At 29.9% G+C, this 20,834-nt stretch overlaps 1 protein-coding gene across 1 annotated transcript in view; it reads right to left on the minus strand.

Annotated features, from left to right (window-relative positions):
- The window catches only part of TppII (Tripeptidyl-peptidase II), a 32,550-nt gene extending 24,678 nt beyond the window's left edge, over positions 1 to 7,872 (minus strand). Inside the window, exons 1-3 of the mRNA XM_014427561.3 lie at positions 7,727 to 7,872; positions 2,688 to 2,784; positions 534 to 650 (exon numbers count right to left, since the gene is read on the minus strand). Of these exons, the coding sequence (XP_014283047.1) occupies positions 534 to 569 (36 nt within the window). The 5' untranslated portion in view covers positions 570 to 650; positions 2,688 to 2,784; positions 7,727 to 7,872. The remainder of the gene's footprint in view (positions 1 to 533; positions 651 to 2,687; positions 2,785 to 7,726) is intronic.
- Between the last annotated feature and the right edge of the window lie 12,962 nt (positions 7,873 to 20,834).

Below are 20,834 nucleotides of genomic sequence, written 5' to 3' on the forward strand. Positions count from 1 at the left end.
CTTTTCAGCAAAAGCAAGGAAATGCTAGGATGCCTACACAAACATGTACTAAATTGAAGAAAATCTGAGGTTGTAAGGTTCAAAACTGAGTCAAGTTAACGTGGAATGACCCATTTTCTTCGGAACCCTTGGAAGAGGCTCACGGAACTGGTCTGCAAGATTTTAACGAGAGATCGCTCAAATTCATTGATTCAATCAGATTTTATCTTTGGCAATTTCGTCCCATTACTCGTTGAAGTCTGACAGTCCAATATCTTAACATTTCGGTTGTTGTAGCCTGTTGCAGTTCTGAGAATTAGTTGCCAGTTGTATGGCATTTAATAAGTGGTCGCCTGATGTTGCTTGTTATCAATTCCATTGGAGGAGAGGCCATAGTGTTTTTATTGAATAATTTTAGAGTAATAAATTACTAAAATTTACTTGATTAGTAAGTAAGTAGTAAAATAAATTAATAAAGCGCGCGAAAAAAGGCAGATTTATATGTATTTATGAAGATATATCAAATAGTTTTGGATGAAAACGGTTAGATTTACCTTAAGTGATGGTACAAGAGGCAGGACTAGTAACATTTAGTTCTAAATTGCTTTTACCTCTCTGTTCGGAGTTTCCTCTATCGCTTTGCTTCCCCTGTTTAGGTAATTCATTGCTACCTAAATCCAACAAATATAAAATAGTTTAGGGAAATATTATAATCATATATTTAATAGTTATAATGCCATTTGTATATTATGTAATTTTGTAGAGTATTTTTAATAAGTAGGTAGAAATCTTCATTAATATTATTTTAAATGTGTAAAAAGCAATACGAATTCATGTTTTTTGTTTATAAGTGTAGTCGTAATTTCTGAATAAATAGCTCCTCGGTTGAGCTAAACGGCTAAACGGTTGAGCTCCTCCGCCTTCAGTGGTCTTTGAAGGGCGAGGTTCTATAGCCGTTGTACTGCCATACCGCCAGTCTTCGCCAGTAGATATCAGCTCATGAGCCCATCCAACTCTGGCGAAGCTGCTACCCCTCACCAGGGACGTTTTTCATGACCCACCTGGCCTATATCCGCCATGCTTAGGAAAAGCAGGGTTAAGTTAAAATAAATCGATTCACGAATGTCATAAAAATCTATTATATTTCCAAAATCCACTTCTTATAATTAGACAGCGAGGATGAAGAAATCCGAAATAATAGAAAAAATCGGTTTATTAAAATCTAGTGTATTTTTAAATACTAGGTCTTTGATAATTATATGGGTCTTGATATCTGAGAAATTCGAAAAAATAAAATAAATCGATTTCTCTAACGCGGTTTTAAGCCATGAAAGGTAATAGGATGAAGCCAATCCCAATTTATTAAAAGAAATAAGAAAAAGTTCGTTAAGTATTTAAATACATTTATTTAATTAGATGTGCTTATTTCTACTTTCAAATAAATACTCAATTTAAACGACCAGCTCTAGGCCTGGGATTTTTACGGGCCATTTAACTAATTTTGAAAAAAGAGGGGTCGGCAAAAACTGATGGCCCTAGGGTGCCCAAAGTTTAAATCCGGGCGTGACCTCTAGTATCTTGATTATAATACATGCATACATCAGTTATCCAAGTTGTCTTTTAAATTAGATAATCATATATTATTTTTCCAATATGAGGAGAACACCACACAATTCGATAGATAAGCGAAAAAGTTTGATTAACAACTAAAGGAGAAAAAAGAAAAAAAAAATTTATTCCCAAGCTGAAAACCAATGTCCAAATAAGTAACATAGATGTCTAATATACCATTAGGAGCCAATGATTTTAGTAAAATAATTGCCTAGCATATTCACTTGACGAAAGGCGTATAAAGAAATTGAATTTATAATTAAATATGAGGTGTAGTTATTAATATGAGAAGATGGCTGGGGGTACGGTCATCTTCGTTTGAGACCCTGTTGAAGAACTGAAATTCAGGTCGAAACGTCGACACAAATAAGTTTTGTTTATTTGCTTATTATTGCTGACCGCATCCTCGACCATTTTCTTATATTAATAACTACACCTCATTTTTAATTATAAATTCAATTTCTTTATACTCCTCTCGTCAAGTGTATATGCTAAGTAATTATTTTACTAAAATCATTGGCTCCAAATTGTATATTAGACATCTATATTACTTATTTGGACATGGGTTTTCAGTATTGGGAGTAGATTTTTTTTTTCTTTTTTCTTCTTTAGTTGTAATTCAAACTTTTTCACATGTTATATTTATCGATGTTTATGGAGTGTCTCAAAGTTAATGCGAGATCTGAACTAAATAAAAAACAGTTTTTTTCTTTACGAATAAAAATACGCACTCTTTTATCAAAATTTCTATGACCAATATGCATAAATATGACTGAATTTCATTGATGCTGCGTTGAATTTCCTCTTTTAATGTACGCGTGCTTGTAGGCTTTTTGGCGTGGAATACGTTGTCTGTTTTAGAAATAGGAGAGGTAAAAATATCCACCATGCAAGGAACAATGCAAGAAACTCTGGCAGTCCTGACTACAAGGCTAAAAAAGAAATATTTCCATGGTTGTTACGATAATAATCAGTATCCTCTTCTATTAACATATGAATGAAATTAATTTCCATTTAAAGTTGAAAATTAGGTGGATGTTTTATTTTATAAACCTTAAATCATATGATGAATCGCAGTAATGTATTCATTTCTGTACCTTTCTTCGATATTTTTTATTGGTCATCTCTACGAAGTCGTAGTCTGTTCAGCGATAATTTAAAATTCATAGTGTTTTCATTTTAATCGTCATGATTCTGAAATTAAGGAAAATTCATATAACCATGAAACCATTTCATTAATGTTAACTTAAAACAAACAATATTATAGCAAATAAATTATGAATCGGTGTTTTTTAATAACCTCAATGATTAATGATCAAAAAATTAAATCAACATAATGAAGTAATAATCCACAAATATTATTCTCAATCTTATTAGGGGCAATACTTGAGGTTTGTACTTGCTAAGCCTGGGAGCACTGTTGGCCTTTAATTTCCGTATCAACAGTATCGGTAATGGGTTATCTTAGCTTTGATGATACCTTACGCCAGTCTGACCTTTCATCACTAGTGACCCTGTTTGTTATGTGTCCGATCATTTATATATATAGCTTGAGGATCCATTGCAGCTGCGTCCATTTTTTGAGCGAGGCAAGCGAGCAGATGTCGACAGTAGCGTTGTTTCTGATGTTATTGTCATTTTTGAAACAAAAAAGAGAAAACTGCTATGGACAGTGCCCTCAACAATAGTGTCATTCATTGTTGTGAAGAGAGGTCCAGATAGATTGCTTCACGCCACATGCCTCGCCTATCTTAACCTCCTTGTCCTCATGTCTAAAGATATTGACTGACCATTCTCTGCGGGAAGTTCTCTGTTAGTTCTTCTCTTCTATGTGTTAAGGCTCTAACTGCAGATCGTTCCGGTTATTGTACGCAGAACTTCCTTTTCTAACCTCTTGATTCCGCCTCTTAGTGTGCCGGTTAGAGCCCAGGTATTGCAGCCGTATATCACAGCATTGCTTGGCTTTATCATATTCTATACACGTAGCTTAAAACTTTTAGAAATTTCCTGAGAGTTTCAGTATTATTGACAGACAGAATTGTTTGCGCTTGTCATTTGTTGGTCAATCTCAGTTAGTTAGTCATTTATTGTGGTTAATAACGTAATCAAGATAGTTGAGACAGGGGGTTGGCATAAACCTATTCATATGGCATAACTTCTAGCAAAAATAAAACCAAAAAGGCCACGCCCACGGAGACTAGGTTTACTTTGCGGTTAGTAGGAATGTCTGTTGCTGTAATCTAAACTGAAACAGAAAGTAGCCAGTGATATACTCGAACTCTTCCCCTATTTCTCTGCCACGCCTCTGGTCCATCATAAGAACCGCCTTGTTGCCAGATTTACCCTTCCATTTTACTCCTTCATCCAAGTATTTGAAACTGCCTACTTTCGGAAATAATTTGATAGAATTTATTGTACTGTTATGTATATATATATTTTGTTTTTGTCGTTTAGTTGAAAACCAATTTGCTCTTCTCTCCTATCAAAGTTTTATAGCCTCGCCATATCCTCTTAATTGCTTCCGAGAACATTTACCTATAGTAGGATTTTGTTTCCTAATTTTTATGTTTGTGAACTCCAACATTTACGTGTGATGTTCTTATATCATCAAAAACCTTCTATAAGTTATATTTATATAAGGTTACTTGTTATGAAGTTATAAGATAGTTCAGTTTCAAGGCGTCTACTTGGGGCAGTTGGTTGTTGCGCATGTACATGCACGCATTTTGATATTACTACAACTCTCAAGGCAATCCAAATAATCTGAAATTACTATGGCGACACCACATGTGTTGTACACAACAGACAACAGCTGTTACTGTATGTGTAACGAATGTCAAATAGGAAAACTATAAGATATAAATTGTAGATAGGGTTGGTATCATGAGGCTGCTCCTCCTTGCATTAACAGGGAGTCTCTTTGTGGCAGTTAGCTGTCACTGCTACGAATGTTACTGTCAACGACCACACAGAAGGTGATAGTAATACAGTTCTTTCACAACAGCAAAAACTTGCTTCCACGATCGCAGTGATTGCGATATTTACTTTCTGTTGCGATACCTGTCATCGTCAGATTACATATCTACCGGTTCCTGAGAAATTCCATGTAGTATTAAGTTCTATGGAAACTACATTCAGTGTCAAAACGTTAGACACGCCCATTAAAATTAACTTTTCATGTTTTCTTTATTTTTGATTGGTATTAGTTTTTAAAGCACATTTTAAAGTTTAAATTGTGATATTGAAATGGGGACAATCTTCTCAGACCTTGAGGATTATTTAAATCCAATATCAGTTAGTACTGACTGAATTTTATATGCGTCAAAATGATAGGCACACTTCTTGTTGTTTACTATTTTCTTAATCCTCTAGAGTTGAAATCTTTTATACCAAATAACCTTTCTACTTCAGTGCAGTGTTGAATTTTGTTTCAAAATAGACCTTAAAAGAACGTGAGTTATGGGTAAAAATAAGTATTTCTCCGAAGAAGAGTGCTGTTTGATTTATTTACTCCACAAGGACGGGATGAGTTGTTGGGAAATAGCTCGCCGAATCAAGCGGAGTTTTTCATCGGCCGTGAAGTTTATTCGGCACGGGAAGACATATGGAACCCACTGTTCTACTGGGAGCCCCATGCTTTGACATTACGAGAGAAACGGAATATTCTTCGAATCGCATCTAACTCTTGCAAGACTGCAAGAGCAATTGCTGAGGAAATTGGAGTTCAAACAAAACTAAGGAATGTTCAAAGATTATTAAAAAAGTAAAAAACAATAGTCATAAAAAAAAAAATGAAAAGTTTTGAGTAGCCGTCGCAAATCAGCCCGGATGGCCTTTTCTCGTAATGTGACGTCATGATCTGAGGATTGGAAGGAAGTCATCTTTATTGATGAAAAAAAATTCAATTTAGATGGCCAAGATGGATTTTCGTATTATTTTCTTGACTTAAGAAAAGAAGAACAAATTTTATCGGCGTCTAATGGGAGGTGGAAAAGTTATGGTTCGGGCATCAATTGGTTACAAAAAGAAAAGAAAATTGGTATTTCTTTCATCAACAGTAAACTCAGCTGAATATAAACATTTGTTAGAGGAACAAAAGTCGACTTTTAACGACATATCTGAAGGCACTACAGTTTTCCAGTAAGATTACGCCCCAATACATTCAGCAAAAATTATTAAAGACTGGTTTTCTCGTAACAATTTGGCCAATTAGCCTGGCCTGCTGTCTCCCCCGACCTAAACATAATCGAAAATGTTTGGGGAACTCTTTCAAGAAGGGTGTACTCTGAGTCAAGACAGATCAGAACAATCGAGGATTGGAAATCTGCAATTCTGGCTTCATGGCAACAATTACCTCGAGAGACCATCAAACAATTATACGATTCATTACCAAACAGAATTTTTGAATTAATAAATGGTGTTGGAAAGGCCACGAAGTATTAAAATGAGTTTTATTTATTACTACCAGGGTACGTGTTGAACATTTTAACGGGCCCTAACTTTAATTTGAAAAATAAAAATAAATGTATATAATTTTGGCTTGAGAATCGAAATACAAACAAGCTACTGATTAACTTGAGGTTGTTAAAATAATCTTGTGATAGATTATTTTAATGCAGTTTTACGGGTAATTTGAAAAGATAGGAGGGTAGGGATAACGATTTTTGAAGTGTTTCTAACATTTTGACACTGAGTGTAATTGCATTTCATAGGACGAAAATCTTCCAGGTTCCAGGAATGTTTTTTGGGCAAATTTTTTTAAATGTTGCTGCCAGCACTAATTAGACAAACATTTAGAAGGTTTACGGTTTGAAGGTATAAAATAATACAGGAAACTGTGAGCATATAATTTATTTATGTTGATGTAATGAGATGAAAACGGTTGAATTTTATAAAGTAAATCTTAACAATGGCAAATCTCTAGAAATGAAGAAGTGTTTGCCTTACTTAATCTTAGATTCCAAAGTAATGGTGTTAGTGACAGTCATAATGAAAGCTGTTGGAGATACTATCATCATGAAAACTATAACATTTGCTATCAGGACTGTACTATAAGGTATATGTTAAAACAGATTATCGGCATATGTAGACGCCTTGACAGTTGTACTTATATATTTCCTGTCTACTACTTTTCTAAAAATGTCATATTATATACATATACTTAAATGTGCTATATTTAACCATCAGTTATTAATCATTCATTCACCAAGTTGAACTGTTAGGGAAGTTAGGTTCACTATCAGCGTCATCCTGTCCTACTTCCTCACTGTTATGATAATACTTGCTCGACAGATAATAATATATCGCATGCAAACAGGCCTTAGGCAACCTCATAAGAAGTAGCAATATCAGTACTTAAAATTGTTGTATATCTGTAGTTAATTTCCAAAAATAAAGAAATCAAAGATAAATGGTGAATTTCAAAAATGATTTCTAATAACAAAGAAAAATAAACAATTTAGATAGATAATGGAGTAGTAAATAGAAATATGATTTTAAACCTAAATAGGGGTATTCATAATACATAGTTTAACTATATGTTTAAAACGATATGACATTTAACATGGTCGGGAGTCTGACAGTAAGTCTGCTAAATGGAGAATGCAGTCATGCAACGGGCCAGCTGATTTATCCACCATTATGTCTCTTGTCGTGTTGCTAGGTTAGTTGCTCATAGTGCGTGTTTGGTTTGTGTTGTTTTGGACGTTTTTAAGCTCTAACAAAGTAATGGATGAAATAATAATCAAGTAATGAAAATAATCTAAGTGAGGAAACAAGGAACAAACGAGATAGAAGAAGGATGAAGTGACGAAGCTGTTGGAGATTTTATTAAATCGTTAAGATTACAAGGTTACAAAACAAGTTGCTAAGGAAAACCCCTAGGAGTTCCTATACCTTTAACATATAACATGGTATATTAGGCTGCTCACACTCTTATACTTTTAACATTTAGCATGTTAAATCTTTTTACATTTAACACATTATGAATACCAATAATGTTTCAACTTAAGTAGCTAATAGAGTAGGGATGAAATTTTTAAGAATACAGTTAGTATGTCACTTAGATGATCAAAGATACCATGGATCTATGAAGAATGATTATAATTAACGATTAGAACAAATTTGACAAACATACCTAAATCATTTAACCTTTTATTCGATAGCTACAATCCACATCATATTAATGGGAATACCTTTTTTTAAAATTCCCTTTTTTTAAATTCTCAGGTTCACAAATTACCACATTTGGTTCTAAGGAGTTTTGTAATTGTGAATGTAACAATCGATAAAACTAAATTTTGAAACGTTAAATTTGTTTAACTACCAAAAAAGATGATACAAAAGAAGAACATCATCTGTTTAGTAGTTGCTATGACACGTAACCAAAGATTATACTATCCGGTAATTAATTTCTAAATTTAGGTTTGTTATAAGGGCTACTTTTGACTGTCAAAAACTGTCAGAATCATGCGCATAATGTGTGGTTTTCCCATTCTAAAATCTGTACTGCCCATACTTCTAAAAGTTTTTGGATATTCAGAAGTGGTCGTTGGTATAGACCTTATTATAAACACTTGCTCTTTCAGACACGTTAGGTTATACATGTCTGCTTCATAAGAGGTTAAAAATAATTAATTTTTTATTCCGAGCTCTATGTCTTTACAAGTACCAACAACATTAGAAAATCTAAGAGAACATCATTTAAAGTAGAGTACATGTTCTAAAATATAAACGTTCAATAGTTCTCAAAATATAGCTTTTAAGAAGAAATATTTCATAAAAATTTACTGAAACATTAGTAAGTTAAGTTATTTGTAGAAATCTATATCTCATGAACTATGTGACGTACAGATGTCTATTAGCACTCAAATTAAAGCTAGTTTAATGAGCTATAAAGTAGTTTATGACGTTTATTTTCGTAGGAGTAATAGTTTTCATGAAATTTGCTAAAATAAATTGATTTATAGTTGTTCGAACCAATTTTCATTTGCCAAATTTATATTCATATGTGAATATCATAAAAAGTACTACTCCTACATAAACATTATTAACTATTTTATAGTAAATTTAATTACCTTTAATTTGAGTGCTGACAGACATCTGTACGTCTTATGGTTTTTGAAATAAAGTTTATCATAAATCAAACTTATTGCCCGAACAACTATAAATCAATTTATTTTAGCAAACATCATGAAAACTACTATCCCTGCGAAGGTAAAGGTCATAAACTACTTTATAGTCCATTAAACTAGCTTTAATATGGTTGCTAATAGATATTTGTACGTCACATTGTTCCTGAGATATAGATTTCTCAAAATAAATTAACTAACTACTAATCTTTCAGTAGATTTTTAAGAAATGTTGCTTTTTAAAAAGCCATATCTCGAGAATTGTTGGACGTAAATAACTCTATTAGGGCTCATATTTCAGCAAATTTACTCTTCTTTAAATAATGTTCTTTTAGATTTTCTTGTGTTGTTGGTAGTTTTTAAGATATAGAGTTCCGAATGAAAAGTTAATGTTTTTTTAAGGCTTTGAAACAGCCGCCATTTTTTATTCCTCCTACCTATACTTGGCAGACTCCTCAGTTTTGACTAGTAATTATACATAGTTTTCTTTAAATTAATCAAAAATTGGGGTGAGATAACTGACTTTTTTTTCTTCCCGGCTCTTGTACTATATTATTGATGCGGTACTATGCCGTAATATCCGGAAATTTATTTATATTTTAATTTACAGCAGACGTCTGATTGTATCATGGGAACACGTCATTTTAGTATTTTCGGAAATACGGCAAATCATATTTCACCCTCCCTGCATGAGAAAATACAAAATGAATCCAATATGGAACGCTCCATTAGGTGTAAGACTAAGAGAGATACTTATAGACCAAGCTGATCCCATCTATAGATCACCCCCCTTGGAAATACCAGCCTTGCAAAATTGATTTAACTTTGAAACGTAAGGACCCCGGTTCAAATCACCTTCAATTCCTCAAGAAGATAAAAAAAATCATAAATCATTATTTTTTTTATTATTATATGATCCTTTAATTATTTAGAATGACGGTCCTAAAAGAAATAAAGTGTTGGTGTTGCAATAATAAAAAAACGCGACACCCAAAAAATACAATTTTTCGTTCATATTCAACTATATATACAACTGAATAAATGGCAATTTCACAGCACTTTATTTATCGATGAACAGTAGATAATTTAAAATAATGCTTTGTTCAGACTCAATGTGTACCCCTCAGAGTTAATCGAACTTTAGGAAAAACGGACCCATAATAGTGATATGTATCGAGGTATTGGCAATTATTAATATTATAGGGGTCTTTGCCATTTGCATATGTGTTGTCATACCTGTGCCGGGTATGTGCCTGTCAACAAAGGCACTTCGCAGGTGGTTAATGGACAGGTGAAAGGATCCTTCCTGAACAAATCTATTAAAAACAGGTATTGCCTGCTGGCTTTATCGATAGTCAGGTCAATTATAAACAACACATGCACCAAACACTTTTCTATGTGTACCACCACCTTGTAACATATTTTTCTTGGGCGCAGCATTTCTTCAGGAAAAAGAGGCATTGAAGCAGAAGCAGGAGAGTCAGCAGATGTAAGGACACCGAAGAGAGGGCAAGATGCTCTTTGACCAGACGATGTCGTAAGAAGGGCTACGAGGGGATACGACGATAGCTTCGGAACTAAATCCCACGGCATGAATAATTCGAATCAGCAGCTATAAGTATATTAAAAAATAAGTAATAATGTAATTCAATATTTTATGGCAAACCAATTATCTGAATCATTTCAATAATTTTAATAACATCATTGTAAATAAATACTTAGTTCCTTTATGTAGTTTATTTACTATTATATTACACAGTACCACCGCTTATTATATTGTATAATTAATGGTAACAATATTTTATAAATATAAAGGTATTTAATTGCTAAATTGGTAAACACAAAAAAAGCCTTTGGAAGAGAATCCAATTATAATATTAGATTTGTAGGACTTAATATAAATTAAGTAATTAATTTTGGATAATTGCCTTCAGCGATTATCCTGGCATCTCGACTAAATCTCGAGACAGTACATAGCCAAAATCCACAATTATATAGAGAAATGTTAAAACTTAAGAAAATTAAAAGCTTTTTCTGGACTCCAGTACACTCAGAAGAACCTGGAAATGAGGCAGCGGATAAAGCGGCTAAGGAATCAGCTACTATGAATATTCCATCACTCCAAATTTAGGAACCGAAAGATATAAAGGCTTTTTAATGAAAAAAGTCCGGAAAAGTTGGTATTTCATGTTAGCTGAAGTTCCACTGACTAATAAGCTGAGAAATGTCCAAGAAGAATACAAAAGTGGGCAAGTAAATGTAGTTACAAGAATGAGAATAGGTCATGTCAACTTAACACACGTTTAATCACAAAATAATAAAATAACACATTCCCGAGAATAGCTCTTAAAAGCTCAACATATTCAATATATAAAATCGCAAAGTTTCCAAAAGAAACTCAACTGTAAAATATAAATCAACGATAACGACTAGCTTAATCGTTAAAGGGAAATATTCATCTGCGTACAGATATGAATGATAAGGTATATATGAATATAAAGTATGTTTATCAATGTGTAAAATGCCAAGAATTAATTAAGTAAGAATGGCGTAATAATGAATACGTTGATCGCTGAGGATGAACTGTAATCCAATCTAATAGACCACTATAGGCTCAGTCAGAATGGCAGTCATCATTCAAAATTCAGGCTAACCTCAATACTTAGCCGTGAGGATCTTGAGTCACTTTTTCGATTCTTAATGAACAGAAAGCTAGTTCATTCATTATTTTTGCATTTTTCTGCACAAAAAAGTGAATGAAACGATATTAGCGGATCATTCACTGTTTCCCTCCCTCTTTCTCAGTAGCACCCCAAATAAATTTAAAAATTTTTCCTTATTGAATATTGGTTGAAAAGCTATGATTAACATTTTATTCGGATTTATAGTCTTTGTATTTACGTATTTTTATGTTGAATGCTTGAGCTAAAATTCATTATTAAAAATGCTGACTAAAAATTTAGTTTATTATTTTATAAATTACTGAGAGCACTAACCTCAAATAATTGTAAATAGTTGGATATACTAATGACTTATTAGTTTTACAATAAAATAACTGTTATTTCATACTTAAACTTTATAGAACATGGCCTAAAGTTGTGAATATCCCTGAACTAGAGGAAATGCAGACACCACTTTTGCACAAATGGCTCATATTTTTTTAATTTTATTTAATACTAGATCGACCTGGTAGATCTTACATGATTAATATAAGTAACTTTTTTTTTTTTAGTTGAACAATTGATTATGAGGGGGAGGCATAGTCTCGTGCAAAAGACACCCCTAACTATTTACAATGTTATAAAAAAAAAATTAAGATAAAAATAATAATTTATTAGAAAAGAGAAAAAGAAAAGTCATCACAAAAACAACGACATTTGTGCATTTAATAAAGTAAATTACTGACTTCTAATGGAAAAACAAGTTAATTTGAGAAAAAGACGAATATGAAAAAATGAAATCATAAATATAACAGAATGTCTTGCAGCAGCCTGAGCTTAGTCTTCGGGATGAGGTAGAAACTCCCAAGTTGTCACTGCTCCTTTAACTGTCAGTAACTGGGAGTGAAATTTCATGAACCGTTTTTTGATATAGTCTTCTATTGATTCTATTTGTAATTCCTGATGCAATTGGCTATTTCTTATATACCAAGGAGCATCCATTGTGATTCTTAAAACTTTATTTTGAAATTATTGTAATGTTTTCCTTTCTTTGTGGCCAGAGTATCATATTTTTCATTTTTTCAATGATTATTTAATTAATATATTTTTCTTATTTGTCCCATTTTCTTAATTCGATTCCTTTCCAAATGATTGTGCGGTGTACGTATTAGTTTATTATTTATGTTGTTTAAATATGAAAAAGTAATGGAAATTAAACAAATTTTATTGCTCTGATATAATTTAAAAAATATGTTTACATAATATTGGTCGATTCCTACTCCTAAAAACATTTTTCTTTTAGCATTATTTATTTTAACTATTTACTATAATAAACTCTTTGAATAATAAAGAGCACAGATTTTGATTTAAAACAAACACGATATTTTTTTGAGTAGTTGAATACTTGAGTTTTGAAGTGTTAATTTATTAAACGAAATAACAAAGGAATATATTATCAGCCTCACTAAAGTCACAAACATCTTTTTAGCCATAGAGATCTAAAAATAGTACTGCAAACATTTCATCATGTTTTTATCTTAATCATTTAAATTTTTGTCGTGATAAAAGAGATAGACCGACACCAATGTACTTTAAAATTTAAATTGATTGTTACAGAGATTCAAATTTATGTTAATTATTATAATTAATATTTATTATATTAAGTTATTATTCTAATAAAATTTTATGTTACAAAAGAAATATATCAAACGTTTTTAGTCACGAAAACAACATTCATATGATTTGGTTACGAATTTATTAAATTTAATATAAAAAATGCATTATTTATTTTTTTCCAAATATTTAACTTTGTTTTTTCAGAAATTGTAGTAATAATTTCACATTTTATCTAACATCTAACTGATTGCCATTGTGAAACACAATAACGAAGTTTAAAGAGAACAATCGTCGAGTTAACAACATCGGCCTGATAGTTTTGAAAGAAGTCGTGGACAGAGTACGGCGAGAGACAAGTTCTTAAAAATTGATTTTTGATTCTACGTATCTTGAAATGTAAAACCTCAAAATTTGATGGAATGTTAATTTTTTTTTTCATGTTCGCTTACAAAAAGAGAGCAAAAAGTTGATTATTGATATTAATAAATCAAAACTATGTAATATATAGCAATATGTTTACTCAGGTGTAAAAAAACAAGTGAGATATTAATCGATTTTTTTTTTACTAACTCATAAGTAACAAATAAAAAAGATATTTATATTTATATATTTATCCAATCTAACCTAAACCAAGATATCAATCCTTCTATGATAAACTCCTTAATCACTCAAACTCGCTAGTTTCTAACCCTGCTTCCTCTTCCATTCCTGACAATCCTCCGAGGTGCCTGAAACGAAGATGGCCTCGAGACCTTCAAATGCGTAAGTATTATTAGAGTGCTACTAATGATTAGTATCACCCTGCATGACTATATCACTCAATTATGGTCTTACATCAGAAAGGTAATTATTCTCCTAAAATGTATGACCATTAGCAATTTTTACTCATTAAATGACATTAATATTGTAATATATTAGCAAGAATGACAAATAGGAGAAAATTATATGTAATATATAGGTTTTTGTTAACAACAGCCTGAAAATCTCCCGAAACGTTGCTGATGATATGAAATAAACTATTGTTTTTTAATAAGGAAGAATTTATGTCATTCACTAAATCCTTCTTAATTCCATAAGACTCTTCCAGTAAAAGGATTATTAAATTTTAGGTCTTACATCAGATTTACTAGATCTATTTTAATGTAGATAGATACAGTTGTAAATATTAACAAATAAATTTTTAAAAAATCAACTCCCAAAACAACTATTTAAAATGGTAGATGTTTGAAATTCTTAGTAGATACTAAAACTCAAAATAGTTTATAGTCTATGATGAATCAATGTACCTTTATTTATTTGTGTAGTTTTTCTTCAATAATGGACATTTTTAATCGACCAAGAAAAACAAAATAGTAAATCTGCCTGTGAAAATTTGAGAGTTTTCGTTTGAATATTTCTATGAAAAAAGAAATCAAATGAAAATATATTCACTCTGTCACTGTAAATACTGCTCCAGTTACAAAGGTATTATAATTTATTTATTTAATTTTTAGAGATAATAACTAGCTTTGAAGTTACCACTCAGGTCCAGTCTATTTGTTCAAAAAAGTCCTGAATGTTTACAAAAATTAGGATTGCTTTACATTTTTTGATATTTTTTCTGAGTAGGTGCAATGATGGAGATTCAAGTTTATTGATACTTCCTACCAAGACCGCAACCACTACTGTTGAAACAAAAACTCTACACTTTTGAAGTTGTACCTGTTTTTTTTTTCTAAATATCTCCAAAATTATCTATCCGACAGAAAATTTACATATTGTTTTTTCTTATAATTTAAATTATCTAATATTTAATATTATTAATATATATTTTTTTAATTTTATGTTTTTTTCCACTAAATTACGAACAGTACAGATTTCAAATTGGACATTACTAAATGGTGAACCGTTCAAGTTTGACATAATAATATTTGTAGTAGAAGTGCTGAAGTTTAAGACGACCAAACTATTTCTAAGGCCAGTTCGTATTGAGTCTGAGCTACAAGGTTTTGAAAAGAAGTTCAAACATTTAAACGGGCAGTATTTAACCCATCTACCTAGCAACGGGAGTTTCCTGTTCAAAATAGTTTGACTAAATTCCTCGAGGCGGAAAAAGGAATAGAATAATACATTTCAAGGTTTAGAATAGTTTTTCACTGCTCTGTCTAGCCGAACTTGGTTTTAGTCTGACTAATATCATTTGCAGTAGAGGCAAATTCTCCAGGAAACTAAGTGCTATACGTACGGTCAGTGCTCGATTAGGTACATCATATTTCATTTGATTATAGCTTTGTATTTTATGTATATATTTACTTTATTTTTACTTTCTTTATTTACTTTATTTTGTATATATATACTTTATTTTATTAATTTAAAAAAATGATATTAATAATAAATAAAAAATATTGGTTACCCGGAAAAAAGTATTTTTAAAATTTATATCAAGGCATTATGATAACGAAAAATGTTCAAAGCTAAAGGAATAAATATCAATAAATCTCCTTTAATCTAAGTCAGTAGGTAATAGTAATAAGTTATTCGAAGATAACCGTATATAATAGATTATAGGAAGATAGTCTGTGTGGCCGTCAATAATATTTTTACCATTATTGGTAGTAAAAAAAAATTTTTTTTGGTAACCACCGTTTCGTTCCACTTTTCAAGGCTTCATCACCCCTGTAAAGTGAGGCGAAAAGTTGGTTACCAATAATTTTTTTTATTTTATATTTTTTTGACCCGGACTATCTTCCCACAATCTATCTATTACATACGGGTATCTGCCAATAACTTTTATATATTGATATTTATTCCTTCAGTTATGGACATTTTGCGTTATTATAATTTTACAATTAACTAGAAATAGATTTTAGATTTACATAAAAAAAAAAAAGTTTTTCGGATAAACGATCTTTAATTATTATTAATATTATTTCTTTAAATTAATAAAATAAAGTATATATGAATAAAATATAAAGAAATGATCAAATGAAACATGATGTACCTAATCGGCCGCTGACCGTATCTATAGCACCCAGTTTTCTGGAGGATTTACTTCTACTATAAATGATATTATGTCAAACATTGTGGTATAATTCGCCACTTAATTGCTTATGAAAAATAACCATCATAGAATTTATGTACCATCATATGTTTAGTATATCCTCAATATGGTTAACAAGCTTAGAATTTGGTCTATATGTATATATGTATATATATATATATTTTATATATTGTTATATTGTATATTCTATATGTTTGGTTTAATAAACCAAAGATTAGAATATATTATATTGTAATATTTAATTTTATAAAAAAAATATTTCATTGCATGTTGTATCTTGTTACTATGGTTACGCTGTATTTATTGTGTTGCTATTGAAAAATTACATAATTAACAGGACTAACTACAAAATTCTAATGTTTAATTTTATAAAACAAATATTTCATTTGCATGTTGTGTCTTGTTACTATGGTTACGCTGTATTTATTGTGTTGCTATGGAAACGTTACATAATTAACAGGCCTGACTACAAAATTTTATAAATTCAATATTAGTTTAAGATTAAGTGTTTAAAATTATTATCCGAAAATGTTAGGGAAATTAGACTATAAGAGAAGGCATTGGTGATATGGTTGGAAATAAAATATGCAATTTCTTACATCCAAAAAAAATTAATTTAATAAATATAATCTAAACTTAAATTTAAATATTAAAATATATGAAATAAATGAATTTATAGTTATTTATATAATACTAATGAAAAGATTTGAATTAAAATAAATTTTCTCTATAGATTTCACATACATTTCGACATGGTGAATTCTGAGAGAGTACTTGATAGTGATATCTGCTAATAATATGGAACAAATGGAAGTATTTTTTCTTTTTAATCATCACTTGACTGTCTTTTTGTGTCCAAAAATAATTACTGATTTTTTTTTGAGTCCTCCAAAACTCAATGTAATAATATTAGAAAGAGTGAATTGTTAGAGGAGGTTTCCCTTAATAAGTCAAAATATTTTTAGTTGTTTTTGTATCTTTTTAGCCCTGATGAAGCTGTACAAAGTGGGGTCAAACGTCAGCAAATAGATAGTTTTTTACTATTTTTGTTTTCTGGTGACCGCACCCCTGACCATCTTCTTCATAATTTCAATTCTAAAAATATTTTCAGTTACCATGAACAGAGATATTGGAATTTTAATAATTAAATGTTGAATATTGTTAAAAACATTAAAAAGTTTATTGATATAAATAATATGAAGAAAATAATGCCATTTTTATGATAAATGTAAATGTAAATGCTTCATATGTAAAAGTCATAATTTACTTATATATAATTTGAATTCATGTTTGAGACTGGTTTGTTTATCAATTATAATAAAAAATATCCATTAAGTCTCAACTTTTTTCCTTATTATTCCACTCCTACATTTCGGCCCTTTCAGGCATTATTTGGAATAACTTATTCTAAATATCACAGCTACAATGTTTTCAAAATATTTCAGGCTATTCTGCCTTTGTCAGATTATATTTTAGTTTATAAACCTATTTCTTATCTAACTATTCACTTTTTCTAATATTATTACATTTATACTTTCTAATCTTATAACTCTCTGTGGGGTCGAAACGTAGGAATAAATAATAAAAAAATAAACAGGTAGAGACTTAATGGATATTTTTTATTATTGATAAACAGACCAGTCTCAAACATGAATTCAAATTATATATAAGTAAATTATGACTTTTACATATGAAGCATTTAGATTTACATTTATCATGAAAATGGCATTGTTTTCTTCATATTATTTATATCAATAAACTTTTTAATGTTTTTAACAATATTCAACATTTAATTATTAAAATTCCAATATCTCTGTTTATGGTAACTGAAAATATTTTTAGAATTGAAATTATGAAGAAGATGGTCAGGGGTGCGGTCACCAGAAAACAAAAATAGTTAAAAACTATCTATTTGCTGACGTTTGACCCCACTTTGTACAGCTTCATCAGGGCTAAAAAGATACAAAAACAACTAAAAATATTTTGACTTAATAAGGAAGGCTTTCCCTCCACTACGTTTACTTCCGATATTCTACCAGTTTCGTATTGACTTAAGCAGAAAAGAGGTGGGTGGTCCTAATTTGTTCTTAATTCATTTATTATATTATTATTAATTTTATTCTTTCTCGTCCTTTATTTAATCTCAACTTACTTCTTTATTTTTCGTTTTATAGTGCGTTAAATATTGTTTTTTCATTTCCACTTTCAAATTTTACCTGTTATTATGTCTACTTATCATTGTAACCTAATAGTTTGTTTTTTATTTTTATATAAATAAAAAACAATATAATTTTTGTATTCTTATCATTGTCTATTTTATATTTATACTTATTTATTTGCTCTTTTCTTTTATTTGTTTATTATTACCCTGACCATCTTTTTCATAATTTCAATTAATACGGCCAGATATTTACATATATATTATTATCAGAATTCATTTGATAATGTATTACTAAAATTTATTTTTGGAAAAAAAATCTTAAATTCACCCTCAGTAGAGAATCCCACCCTACTGTTGTTTTAATCGGATAAAACCAAATTCACCAACATTTTGTATTGTAATACTAACTCATACATTTACATTAAGTAAGAACTAAAATGTATATATCTAGATAGTGGCTAATAGCTAGGACCCATTGAAACAGGAGTGGTTGATGCTATCACAGGCAGAGTGGAGTGGTGGGAGAAGTAGGGGGGCGGCTGGAGTCAGTGCTAAGGTGGCGGGTAGGCAAGCCCGCAACACTTGTCTGCTCTAGTGGCGAGGCGATCTCACGGCGTTTGCAGAGGTAGGTCTCTTCTCGTCTCTTCTTGTCCAAATCATGACAGCCTATCTTCAAAAACAAATTAATTTCATTTTATTTTGTTTTAAAAAATTTCCACACATTAAAAAAAAAAATAAATGAATTAATATGAGGTTCAAATTATCTTGTAGAGGTAATGTCGCTCACCTACCAGAAAGGTGCAACTACTCAAAAATGAATTTAAGAAAAATCAACATATCCTTTATTTAACTAAAGATAGTTCAAGGAAGAGAAATTAAAAAAAAAATTGGTATGTATTAAATTTGTATTAATAAATATGAAGAAATGTCAATCAAATAAATATTATTATTAAATAAAAATCAGAATAATTGATGAGAAAAACATTTGGACCACATTTTTTCAACATATAACAAAATAATTTTAATGTATACATATCCCTTATCACCCAGTTATTAAAATTTATTTTCACATATACAACTCCTGGAAAAATTTTTAACATTTGAAAAAAAAAAAATCCTTTTTCCCATCTATTTTTTTTTTACTGGCTCGTTATTATAAAGAGATATTATGACCTGAAGAAATCAAATCATTAAATATATTAGGAAGAGATGTATCGACCTACTATGAAATATAAAACATAGATTGAAATAGAATAAAGCTTTTTGTATTTAAGGATTTATGGCAGTTAATACTTAAATAAAATTTTAAAAGGCTTTATAATATTTTAATAGAAATTTTGCAAGTATTTTTCTTTATATTTTGTTGGGTTACTTTGTTTGAGGGTGATTGATATGTGAAAAAAATACACAGTAAAGTCATGTTTATCTAAAGAAACAAGAAATTCAGTTTTTATAAATTAAAAAAAATATATATAAAAAAGTTTAGGGATGTTTGTAAATAATGAACTTACATACGAATAAATTGTTATCTAATATAAATCGAATATCTAATTCATTCCCATCTACAAAACTGAGACAGTCAAATAATAGAATAAAATAAGAGAGACCGTTATCCAACGGTTGCTTCAAAATAAATTTTATAATTGTATCAACAAAATTAAAAAAAAAAAAAAATGGAAGAAAAAGGAAATATTTATTAAATGTGAGCAATTATGCTAAAACCCTTAAAAGCAAAATTTTTGAAATATTAAAATTTATTTGATATTTAAAAACAATGTTTAAAAAGATATTTTGAAGGCATTCATTCATTTGGAAAAATATCGTATTGATAAATGTATTAGATGTGCAAGTATTGCGGGTGTTATTAACCGTCTGAATTTCAGAGTTCTCGGAAATGTTAAATTTTATATTGGATTTGATGTGTTTCAGGGATCGCTTCAAAATAATTGAAATACCTTTAAAATATTTTTTAATATTTTTGTTTATTTTAAATAATTGAAATACCTTTAAAATATTTTTTAAATATCAAGTGAATTTGGAGTTACAAAAATATTTATAAAAAAAAAACTAAGAGGAGCTTACTGGCATTAGTATTAGGCTTGTATACTAGATCGACCTTTCTTGCCTATCTTAGAGCAATGGATGGATCTCAAAGTGGGGGTGCAAGCGGGCTATAGGCATACCGACAATTTTTTAAATAATTAAATTCTATTACAAATTAAAATATTACAATAAATGAAATACATATTTAAAACAATAGTAAGAAATTAAAATTGATTTCTAATTACAATTCTAGTAGTATTAATGGTTCTATCTTATTTACTTTTATGATTTATACTTCCAAATGTCGAAAAGAAATTACATAAAAGCAAGTATTTTTAAGTAATAGGATTTTTTTTTTATGAAAGTCATACACTAAAATAACTTTCTAGCAATTTTAAACTTGATTACTACATTGTAAGTTGTGATTCAAAAGTTATAAAATATTAAATGAAATATAATATAATAATACAGTAAATGAATACAAAAATTGATTATATAACATAGAGCCATGTTTTACGTTAAAAGTTAGATGACTTATTCCGATTATAAAACCGCATGATGCTTTCACTGCATAATTCAAATCCTAATATCAA

This window comes from Halyomorpha halys, unplaced genomic scaffold (genome assembly GCF_000696795.3).
Source record: "Halyomorpha halys isolate HHAL.00 unplaced genomic scaffold, Hhal_1.1 Scaffold655.1, whole genome shotgun sequence".
NCBI classification, from domain to species: domain Eukaryota; kingdom Metazoa; phylum Arthropoda; class Insecta; order Hemiptera; family Pentatomidae; genus Halyomorpha; species Halyomorpha halys.